Raw genomic sequence first — 12,357 nt, forward strand, 5'->3', positions numbered from 1 at the left:
CCTGCACTCCCATCCACCCTACTACTAGCTGGTCTGCTCCCCTGGCTGTGAGGGAGAGCAGGATCCGCTAGGGCTGCCATTTCTGACACTGACGTCCTTACATCCTTGCACAATTTTGCAATTTTGCTTGGATGTTCATAGTCAGAGTTGGCCTTCCTTTTCTTTGACCCCTTCCTACCCCCTTTATTTACAGTAACCCAGCTACCCACCTGGCCCTGCTGGCTTTCCTCTCCACCCTCCACTTCTACCCCGCTTATTGCTTGCTCAGTGAGCAGCATACTCCTCTCAAGATTGTCGATTCCTCGTAGCCGTGCAATATCTTCCTCCAGATCTCTAACACGAACTTCCAGTAGAAAAATTTGGGCACATCTGTCACAGCGGTATTCACCCTGGAACTCTTGCTCCAGCAGTGTATACATGCAGCAGAGTGTGCACTGGAGCATACCACCAATCTTTCTAGCCATATCCTAGTGACAAAACTGTGATGAGTATATAAATCAAGAGATATTAAATTGTAGGTTACTTACAGTTCTGTGGACTTCTCTTTTTCAAACTCCGCTTTTTTCAACTCCACTTAAGTTTACTAGCCACTTAGAATCACAAGCCAAAACTGAGCGAGCTCCTATGAAATTGAAAATGTTTGTATTGTGCAAAATATTGTTACCCAGAGCAGACAGGAGAGCATTGTTAGCCGCGATTAAGAATACATACAAGTGATGTTATCTTTAAATGTTAACTTCCTGTATCCATCAGGATTTTTCAATAAAGATTTTTTTACCTATACTTGGAAGGTTTTTTGATGGTACTGGAGTTGACATGGTCCATGCTGTACTGTACAAATGACAAACTGGGTGATCTGCGGGTTTTCTCCTTTGTTATCGATCAAGTGTGTAGTATTGCCTCAATTACTTGATTGATAGTTGGGCACATCCGGATAAACATCTATGTTTTCAAACTTATTGGGGGAGGTATATTATTACGGAGGCTCTTTGCGATAGTTCTACATCTACCTTTGGAGCTCCACTGCTTTTCAGATTTATTAAAGTTTTAAAATAATAATTATTTTTTAAATAATTGCAAGTAGAGTAAAATAATCACATACATACTATTTCTGAGTGGCGGGAAAAGTCCCTTTCAAATTTTTCGTCCCTTTTTTACACCAAAAAGTCAGTGATAAATCTCCCCCATTGAATCCAAAGAGAATTGTGTTTCAGGCCAGAGAATTAGCTCTTCTGATTCCTTTTTCTATTACCTAACAGTCAGGTCACAGTGTACAGCTGAATGGAAACTAGATGCTAGATGGAAATTGGAATAATGGGGGGGGGGGCAATTTTTGTATTCTGGTAAGACTTATGTAGAATGAATAATAAATTGTTCTTATTGTGCTGCTATTTCAAACATTCCTCCATGGTTTAACAGGAGGGGGAGAGGATAGAATGGGCTGTATAAGTTTTTATTGAGTGTTGTAAATGGTTTGTATACTAATATTTTATTTTCCTTCCAGGTTTTGTAGACTTAACTCTTCATGACCAGGTTCATCTTTTGGAATGTGCTTGGCTTGAAATACTTATGGTTGGATTAATTTGGCGTTCAGTTGAACATCCTGGCAAATTGTCATTTGCTCCAAATCTACTACTAGACAGGTACATTTTATAAAAATATGTTTCAATTGAGTAGCTATATTAGTAGCTTTATTTTTAAAACCCAAAAATAGGTGCAAATTTTACAGAATTTTAACCCCTTGACCACCTGGCCCTTTTTTGTTTTGGATATTCTATATTTTACTTTTCCATGTGACAAGATGGCAAAAAAGTGACATTTTAACATTTTCGAAAGGTTAGGGATGCAGTGCATAACGCACTCTCTGTGACTCACCTCTCCTTCTGGCAGGTTGTCCGGTAGGCTTACAAAGCTGATTTTCTGGGCATAGGGACTATGTTTTTTTTCAGCTAAAAAACATGAGGACAGAAGTTTAGTGCTATGGTAACCAGTCATTAGGTTTATTACTGAAAATCTAGTGACAAGTTTCCTTAAATCCCTTCCCAACACACATTTTACTAGCATGAGACAGGAAAGGGTGTATGGAGAGGGTTCACAGGCAGTGACCTCACCATACAGGGTGGGAGTTTGCTGCATATTGTAACAAATACCCACCACTTTGATGCTGGCACCAATTCTCAGTGTCATCTATTTAAAAGCTGCCAGAGGCATTTCAAATTGTGGCAGCGGTTGGGTGCCACCATCTTGGATCTGATCTTTGCCCCGTGACATCATCAGGAAGCATGAATAGGTTACTATGAATGCCTGAAGTCTGTTTTATTAATGGAAGTACTGTGATCAGCGATCAGACTTTTACACTAGCGGGATGAAAAAGTTTTTTAAAAAAAAGTGTAAAAAATTGATAGCAAACTTAAAGGTTAAATCATCCCTCTTTTCCTAGAACTGATATAAAAATAAACAAATAAAATTATAAAAATGTTAAAATATAAAAGCGGTTATAACACCACAACGGAAAATAGCGCTGAAACGCCACTTTTTCGGCATTTTGCAACACATACAATTAAATTAAAAGTGATTTAAACTTGCAATCTCTAAAATGCTAGCAGTGAAAACATCATGTCATCATGCACACAGCACCATACACCGAAGTATGAAAAAGTTATTGGCCTCAGAAGTTTTTTTAAATCTATTAAAACATAATAAAACCTATATAAACTTAGTATCCACAGTATCATAACAAACCAAAGAATAAATATCAGGTGGAGTGCAGGGTGAAAACCGGAAAAACAGGGCCCACAAGAATATGGTGAAAAAATGTTTTTTGTCAATTTCAACACATTTGGAATTGCCTTGTAATATTAAATACTGATACTAAAAAGAACAATTTGTTATGCTGAAGACAAACCTTCATACCACTCTGTAAATGGACAAAAAATTTTATGTTATGGATTTTTGAAGGTGGGGAGCAAAAAACTGATAGACAAAAAGTACACAAAAACAAAAAGATGCCTTATCATTAAGGGGTTAAAACAAATCAGAGAGACACAAACCTACACATACAGGTTAGTTTTTCATGGAAAATATCACGGTATGAAAATTGTTATATTTAATAGAAATAAGACGTTGTACGGACCATTGTTTCTACAGATCAAAGCTCGATCCTGGTTTCACCTGAAATACAGATATCGCGGGTTACCTATCATTAGGCAAGCTCCTTGGGACAGTTTTAGACTGTCCTTGGAGCTCTGCTGCTCTCCCAATTTATTTAAGTGGCTTTGGCCTTTTAATAATTCTTCTTTAATAATTCTGCAATGTTTTTCTGCAGTGCTTCTATTTTCTGTTGGTGCCAATTGACAGAATATTGACATGAAAAAGTTGCAAAAAACCAAGATGCGACAAAAAAAAAAAAAATCATAAGTAATCCCCATTGAGTCCATCTTGGAGAAATGATAAACCACCTACTGGACCTTTTTGTGCTTTTATTTGATATTGAAGATGAAAAAATACTGAAACATAACATGCTGAACTATTCTCACTAAAGGCACAAGAAGTATTTACTGTTAACTGGTCTGTAATTGATGATTTTTATGAATCCGCTCAGCTCATCCTGCTCTATAAATAACATAGGTCAGAATGCAGAACACCATAGGGTAGGATGCATAATTATAGTGATACTTTCCTATTTCTGTATATGAATTTACATTGTAGTGTACATGATGTTAGTGCGTTTATAGAGTAAAATAAACTTGTCTTAAAACTTGTTATAATAATGTCATTTCAGCTAGAATAAGTAAGATGTATTATTCAGAAATCTACATTTAATAACAGAATGGTCGGTCACAGTAGGTAAACTACAACAATGAGCCTTGCAGCAAAAAATACCTCCTACCTGAACTGTCCTTTTATTACTGGACTGGGAAAAAAACGTTTCTCACCTTCATTGATTTCCAAGCAGAAAATTAAAAATTGGTGTTTTGTTAATACGTTCTCGTGTTAACCATTCATGGTAAAGGAACTTGGTAGTCCAGCTAAAAGCAGCAGCTGGCATTTACCTTTCCAACAGAAAATAATGCAACAATTGAAGTTCCTATTAAGTTTCAATTATATCAGCTGCTATAATAGTTTTCTACTGTTATGATATATACATTGTCATCTGATTTGTGCTCTGTTTACATGCTCAGTGTTAGTATAATTCACTTATGAATATATCTCTATATAGGAATCAAGGGCGCTGTGTAGAAGGCTTGGTGGAAATTTTTGATATGTTGGTCACCACTGCCACTCGGTTCCGTATGATGAGACTACGTGGAGAAGAATTCATCTGTTTAAAATCTATTATTCTTCTGAATTCTGGTAAGTATGAAAAACAGACTTAAGCCCTTAAGCACTCTTATGCTTTTCCATTTTTGTGCTTTTTAGTCCACACCCTCCAGTTCATTTACAAACCCTTCATTTACAAGCCCCCTGAGGGCTTGTTATTTGTGGATAAAAATAAGTAATCCAGCTCAACGCCCAAAAAGGATAGGCCATAGATAACAGATATAATAAGATTACCAACAGTCACTGTGCCTGGATCTTTGAGTAAGTCTCCCTGGTTTACCATGCCTTTTTTTTTATAGTAGATTTTCTTCAAAAAAATTTACCATCAAAATCAGACACAGGGGTGTCAGAAAAGTGAGTAGGGAGTATATTTTTTTTATGTGCTGAGGGGGGGGGGGGGGCAGGATGGGCACCGGCTGGCTGGCTATAAACTACGGGCAGGTAGCAATATACTATGGGGCTGGCTGGCTATAAACTGGGCAGAGGTTGTAATCAATGCTTTTCACCCTTTTCCCACCAGCTGGTGTGTTGATATTCTGTATACACATTGGTACATGGTACTGTATATGTGTATATGCTCTATGTGTGTATAACATGTTTTTATACTGTATGTATGAATGTATAAATGTATATATGACTGTACAACTGTATTTTCATGTGCATAAGTACATATATATAAATAAGTGTATGAGTCTATAAATCTGTTTAATTGTACAAACATGTGTGAGTTTTCAAATATGTATATTTATTAAAGGGCCCTTTCATATAAGTTTGCTATGGCGCCTATCCTCTCCTAGTTACACCCCTGCCCAGAGCCCATCAGGCTCATTAGCATAATTTTAAATATTGAGCTCATAGATAAAAAAAAAATAAGATTACCATACCATAGTCAGTGTGCCTGGAACTACGAGAACCATATATTTTCTAGTATAAACCAAACCGAATATAAGCCGCAGATCCTAATTTTACCACAAAAACTGGGGAAACCTAATAACTTGAGTATAAGCCTAGGGTGATAAACACATTAGTCAAAGTCTACTGCCAGCCCCTTCCCTCAGTATACAGCCAGTCCCTGCCTCCGGTATATAGCCAGCTCACCAGTCCCTGCCCCATTATATAGCCAGCTCTCCAGGTCCAGTATATAGCTAGCCTGCAAGCCCCTGCCCCCAGTATATAGTCAGCCCACGCCCCCAATGTATAACCAGCCCTTTTCCCCAGTATATAGCCGGCCTCCAAGCCCCTGCACCTAGTAAATAGCTAGCAACTGCCCCCGGTATATAGCCAGCCTGCCAGCCCCTGCCCCCAGTATATAGCTGGCCCGCCAGCCCCTGCCCCCAGTACATTGTCGGCCAGCCCCTGCACCCAGTGCATAGCCAGCCAGCCAGCTTCTACCCCCAGTACATGGCCAGCCAGCTCCTACCCCTAGTAAATATCCAGCCCACCCCTGCCCCAGTACATAGCCAGCCCCTACACCAAGTACATAGCCAGCCCCTCTACTGTCTCTCCTCACCCTACTCCCTCAGCACACACGTCCCTCTGCCTAATGTAATCTCACTGCAGCACAGGAGGTTTCAGCAAACAGTGGGAGGAGGTAAGTGTTCCATGCACACTGTAACAGTTTGTGAATCTGAAGCATGGAGAGGAGGCCCTGGAAATCCCCCTAGTAGCCATTTTGTCTTATAAGCATAGGATTAAAAGTTGATTTAGTCAGATAACAAATATAAAAAGAGTATCTAACACAGATTGCCTGAATCTTCATCCTGAAAATTCATAGTATCATAGTATATAAGGCTGGAAAAAGACACAAGTCCATCAAGTCCAACCTTTAAGAATTAAATAAATGTTTTATCCCTATAATCCGTGATATTTTTCTCTCCAGAAAGGCATCCAGGCCTCTCTTGAACATGTACATAGAGTCCGCCATAACAACCTCCTGGGGCAGAGAGTTCCATAGTCTCAGTGCTCTTACAGTAAAGAACCTTTGTCTATGTTGATGGTAAAATCGCCTCTCCTCTAGGCGCAGAGGATGCCCCCTTGTCCTGGTCACAGGCCTAGGCATAAAAAGATCTTTGGAGAGATCCCTGTACTGTCCGTCCAGGTATTTGTACATTGTAATAAGGTCTCCCCTCAGTCGTCTTTTTTCTAAACTGAATAATCCGAAATTTTGTAATCTGTCATTGTATTCTAATCCCCCCATTCCCCTAAAAATCCTGGTTGCTCTCCTCTGCACCCGTTCCAGCTCTACTATATCCTTTTTATACACTGGTGCCCAAAACTGTACACAATATTCCATGTGTGGTCTGACCAGGTATTTGTATAAGGGCACAACTATGGGGCATATTTATCAGGACCTCTGTGCACCGCCAGGACCGATCTCTCATAAACCCATGCTGACGCTGGGTTATAAGGTTGTGCACAGTGAGATAATCCAGGATAGCATCTCTAACAAACCCCTCAAATATTTTCCCCACCACAGAAGTTAGACTCTCGGGTCTGTAGTTTCCAGGATTGCTTTTTGATCCCTTTTTGTATATTGGTGATTTATCTATCTTAGTGGTTGCGAGGCGGCGCCGTACCTCTTCCTGGGTTAAACTGTTGCCATTCCAAAAAGAATTTACATTATTCCTCATCGTGTCTTCCACCAGGGGATTTTCCTGGGTAAAGACAGTTGAGAAGGCGTCATTCAGTAGATTGGCCCTTTCCCCATCTCCTTCCACCATGACCCCCATGTTATTTCTAAGGGGACCCACACTCTCTGTTTTTAGTTTCTTATCATTTATATACTTGAAAAATAATTTGGGATTATTTTTGCTCTCCCTGGCAATATTTCTCTCAGTCTCTATTTTTTGCGGCCTTTATCTGCTTTTTACAGGATTTATTTATCTCTCTATAGTCCTGTAATGCCTCATTGCTACCTTCACGTTTTAGCACCTTAAATGCCTTATCTTTCTCGCTTATTGCTTTCCTTACAAGACTAGTTAGCCACATTGGCTTTTTCTTGTTCCTCTTATGCTTTTTCCCATAAGGTATGTGTTGCTCACAGAACTTTTTCAGAATATATGAGAAAAAGTCCCATTTTTTTTGGGGGGGGGGGCTTTTGTCTTTGAGAACATTATCCCAGTCTATGCCTTTAACCCCTTAAGGACGGAGGGTTTTTCGCCTCATTTCTCGCTCTCCAACTTCAAAAATCCCTAACTTTTTCATTTTTCCGTGTACAGACCTGTGTGAGGGCTTATTTTGTGCGTAACGAATTTTACTTTCCCGCAATGTTATTTATTTTAACATGCCGTGTACTGCGAAGCTGAAAAAAAATTCCAAATGTGGAAAAATTGAAAAAAAACCGCACGTGCGTCACGTTCTTGTGGGCTCAGTTTTTACGACTTTCACTCTTCGCTCCAAATAACATGCCTACTTTATTCTTTGGTTCGGTGCGATCGCGGTGATACCAAATTTATACAGGTTTTATTGTGTTTTAATACATTTTCAAAAATTAAACGAATGTGTACAAAAAAGAAAAAATTTTTTTTGCCATCTTCTGACGCTAATAACTTTTTCATACTTTGGCGCACGGAGATGTGTGAGGGGTCATTTTTTGCGAAATGAGGCGACGTTTTCATTGCTACCATTTTGAGGTCTGTGCGACATTTTGATCATTTTTTATTTCATTTTTTATGTTATGTAAAAAGGTGTAAAAGTCGCATTTCGGACATTTGGGCGCCATTTCCCGCCTCGGAGGTCACCGCCGGCCGTAACCGTTTTTATATTTTGATAGATCGGGCATTTTGGGACGCGGCGATACCTAATATGTTTGTGATTTTTACTGTTTGTTATGTTTTATATCCGTTCTAGGGAAAGGGGGGTGATTTGAACTTTTAATATTTTATTGATTTTTTTTATTTTTTAAACTTTTTTTTTTCTTTTTTTTTTCACTATCTTTTAGACCATCTAGGGTACATTAACCCTAGATAGTCAGATCGCTGCTACCATATACTGCAATACTACAGTATTGCAATATATGGCATTTTTGCAGCACATTCATTACAATGAGCCACTGGCTCATTGTAACGAATATGCAGCTGCCAGATAGCCTCGTGTCAAAAGAAGACACGAGGCTACCATGGCAACCGATCGCCGCCCCCCGATGACGTTCGGGGGCGTGGCGATCGAAAAAAAGATGGCGGCGCCCGCGCGCCGCCGTCTTTTAAACGCCGCCGGCGACTTTGCCGGCGGCGTTTAGGGGGTTAATAGCCGCGATCGGTGCAGGCACCGACCGCGGTTATTAGCGGTGGGGGTTTTGTGCAAAATGCAAAAACCCCCACCTCTGTATGAAGAGGACTCAGCCCGTGAGCCCTCTTCATACATCCCTTATACCTCTGCGCCGTAGAGCTACGGCGCAGAGCGTTAAGGGGTTAAGGTCTTCCCTTAGTTGCCCTCCTGAAGTTTAGAGTGTTGGTTGCCCCTTCTCTAACGCTCTTAGTAAAGCGTAATAAAAAATCAATGATATTATGATCACTATTACCCAGGTTCCCCCCAACCTGTAGTTTTGATACCCTATCAGGTCTGTTGGTTAGGATAAGGTCCAGCAGTGCCCCCCTCTTGTTGGCTTTAGGACTAGTTGCGACACGTAATTGTCTTTTGTTGTAGACAAGAACCTGCTGTCTTTGAAGGCCCGTGGGTTTCTGCCCCCCAGTCAATATCTGGGTAATTGAAGTCCCCCATGATAAGTACTTCACCACGCTTTGAAGCCGCATCCATTTCACTTATCAGCATTTCCTCTGCTGCCTCCATTATATTTGGAGCCTTATAACAAACCCCTAGTAATATTTTATTATTCTTTTTCCCTCCTCTTATCTCCACCCATAGGGACTCCACATTTGCACTTGCGTTACTGATGTCATCTCGCAAGACAGGCTTGAGGCAAGAATTCTCATATAAACAAACCCCTCCCCCTTTTTTATTTGTACGATCCTTTCTAAAAAGACTATAACCATCTATAGCAACAGCCCGTCATAGCTACTGTCCAGCCATGTCTCCCTGATACCCACTATATCATATTTACGCTCCAACATCAAAAGTTCCAGTTCCTCCATTTTGTTTGTGAGGCTTCTGGCATTTGTGTACATGCACTTTATATGGTTTTCGTTATCCCTAATCATTTTGTTCTTATTCCCCAATCTCATTCCAGCCCCCCTTCCTCCCCCATGGACTATGACTCTTCCCAGCTCTCTATCTACACTGTCTATTTGCCCTGCACAAGTATACTTTCCCTCCCCCCAAGTCTCTAGTTTAAACACTCCTCCAACCTTCTAGCCATTTTTCCCCCAAAACAGCTGCACCCTCCCCATTGAGGTGCAGCCCATTCCTACTGTAGAGCCTGTAGCCGACAGAAAAGTCATCCCAGTTCTCCATGAACCCAAAACCCTCCTTCCTACACCAACTTTTGAGCCACTTATTTACCTCCCTGATCTCCCACTGCCTTTCTGGTGTGGCACGTGGTACAGGTAGTATTTTGGAGAAAACTACCTTTGAGGTCCTTGCCCTGAGCTTATAGTCCCTAAAATAATTTTTAAGGACCTTCCACCTACCTCTTACTTTGTCATTAGTGCCAATGTGGACCATGACCGCTGGTTCCTCACCAGCCCCTCCTAGTAATCTGTCAACCCGATTCGCAACATGCCGAACCCGAGCACCCGGCAAACAACACACTGTTCCGTATGCCCGGTCTTTGTGACAAATTACCATGTGTGTTCCCCTTATAATCGAATCTCCCACTACCAGCACCTGTCTGATCTTGCCTGTGCTCCCATTACCCTTCTTACTGGAGCAGACAGTCCCCTGGTTGCTAGAGGCCATGTCTTGCTGCAGCATTGCTACCCCAGAGCTGATATCCCCCTCATCCGCCAGCCTGGCAAACTTATTGGGGTGCACTAGGTCAGGACTAGACTCCCTACAACTCTTCCCTCTACCTTGCCTTCTACATGTTACCCAACTAGCTGCCCCCTCACTCTGCACCTCCATACTTCCCTCCACACACCCATCTTCCCCAGAGAGTTTGTGCTCCAGGAGCAGCAAACTTCGCTCCATATTGGCAAAAGTCTGCTGTGCTCACTAAAACTATTATTCCATTCGATGAAACCCATCAAAGAAAATAATTTCCAAATGTCTGTAGCAATATTTCTAGGAAATATACCATAAAAACAAAGCATGATACCAGGGGCATTTAATCGTAGATCCAGACATCCAGACTATGGTAATCTTCTTAAATTTATTACATTTGAAAGAATGTACCCAATGCTGTAGCTGCATAGGCTGTTACAATGAGCACAGGTGGCCTCTTTTTACCCTGCACTCCCTGCCCAGTACATAGCCAGCCAGCCAGCTGTTGCCCCCAGTATATAAAGAGGCCCTGCCCCCAGTACATAGCCAGCCCCTACCCCAAGCACATAGCCAGCCCCTGCTCCCCCAGTATATAGCCAGCCCACCCCTGCACCCAATACATAGCCAGACCCTGCCCCCAGTACATAGCCAGCCAGCCCCTGCCCCAGTACATAGCCAGCCATCCCCTGCCCCAGTACATAGCCAGCCAGCCCCTGCCCCCCAGTACAGCCAGCCAGCCCTTGCCACCAGCACATAGCCAGCCAGCCCTTGCCACCAGTACATAGCCAGCCAGCTTCTGCCCCCAGTACATAGCCAGCCAGCTTCTGCCCCCAGTACATAACCTGCCAGCCCCTTCCCCCAATACATAGCCAGCCAGCCACTGCCCCCAGTTTATAGCTAGCCAACCCCTGCCCCAGTACATAGCCGGCCAGCTTATGCCCCCAGTACATAGCCAGCAAGCCCCTGTCTCCAGTATATAGCCAGCCTCTGCTGTGAGACGCAATGTTGCACAGACCTGCCGCTGCCTGAAGGAAGAAAAAAAGACCTGGGGGGAGCGTTGGAAAAGTGAGCATTGACTTTTTTTTTTTACTTAAGTATAAGCCGAGTTTGGGTTTTTCCGCACATTTTTTTGTGCTGAAAAACTTGGTTTATACTTGTGTATATATGGTAAGTGTCCCATTTTTTCCACGCAGGTGCTTCTGTCTGACTTTATTTCTACAGTATAGTATTTGGGGATGAAATCAGCGAAGCTTTTTTGATAACTTCTATGAGAAAACCATATTAACCCCTTCCCGACATTTGACGTACTATTACTGCATGGCGGGAGGTGCGTTCCCGCAAAATGCAGTAATAGTACGTCATGCTTCTGGCGCCGGCTCCAGAACGGAGCCTGCGCCAGAAGCTGCGGGTGTCGGCTATATATTATAGCCGACACCCGCCTCTAACACCCGCTGACCGTGGCGTGTCAGGGGCATTTGACTGTAATTGGAACCCCCGGCGGCGCTTACCGGGGGTGTAAGTGTTTCCGATCGCAGTGCCAATGCCAGTGCCCGGGGCTGCGCGATCTCCTTCCGGGGAGCCGGGTCCTGCCTTCTGCGCAACATGCTCAGTGTTTCACATAATACAGTGTAATACATCTGTATTACACTGTATTAGGTGAAGAATAGCTTGAACAAGTGATCAGTGGATCACTTGTTCAAGCTAACCTGTAAAAGTAAAGAGAAAAAGTTAAAAACACAAAATAAACACACCTTTTAATAAAAATAATTAATTAAATAAAGTTAAAGTCCTCTAAACACAAACATTCCCTATACACATCTAATAAAGTAAAAAAAAAAACAGAAAATCACCAAAACCCCCCACATATTTGGTATCGCCACGTCCGTAACAATCTTTACAATAAGTCAGAAACATTATTTGACCCGTACGGTGAACGCCGTAAAAACAAAACCTGAAAAACTTGCCAAAAATGTAAATTTTCATAAAATCCCTAAACAAAAATGTTCCAAAAAGTGATCAAAAAGAAGTTATGTGCACCAAAATAGTACCACTGAAAAGGACAACTCAACATGTAAAAAATAAGCCATAAACCAGCTTTGTCAACCAGAAAAATATTAAAGTTACGTCTCCAAAAACGATGGCGATGCAAAAACAAATGAA

The 12,357-nt window shown here is 41.8% G+C and overlaps 1 protein-coding gene across 1 annotated transcript in view; it reads left to right on the forward strand.

Moving 5' to 3' along the window:
• The window catches only part of ESR1 (estrogen receptor 1), a 467,840-nt gene that overhangs the window by 385,074 nt on the left and 70,409 nt on the right, over nt 1-12,357 (forward strand). Inside the window, exons 6-7 of the mRNA XM_072140946.1 lie at nt 1,505-1,643; nt 4,220-4,353. Coding sequence (XP_071997047.1) covers nt 1,505-1,643; nt 4,220-4,353 — 273 coding nt within the window. The remainder of the gene's footprint in view (nt 1-1,504; nt 1,644-4,219; nt 4,354-12,357) is intronic.

Source organism: Engystomops pustulosus, chromosome 3 (genome assembly GCF_040894005.1).
Source record: "Engystomops pustulosus chromosome 3, aEngPut4.maternal, whole genome shotgun sequence".
NCBI lineage: Eukaryota > Metazoa > Chordata > Amphibia > Anura > Leptodactylidae > Engystomops > Engystomops pustulosus.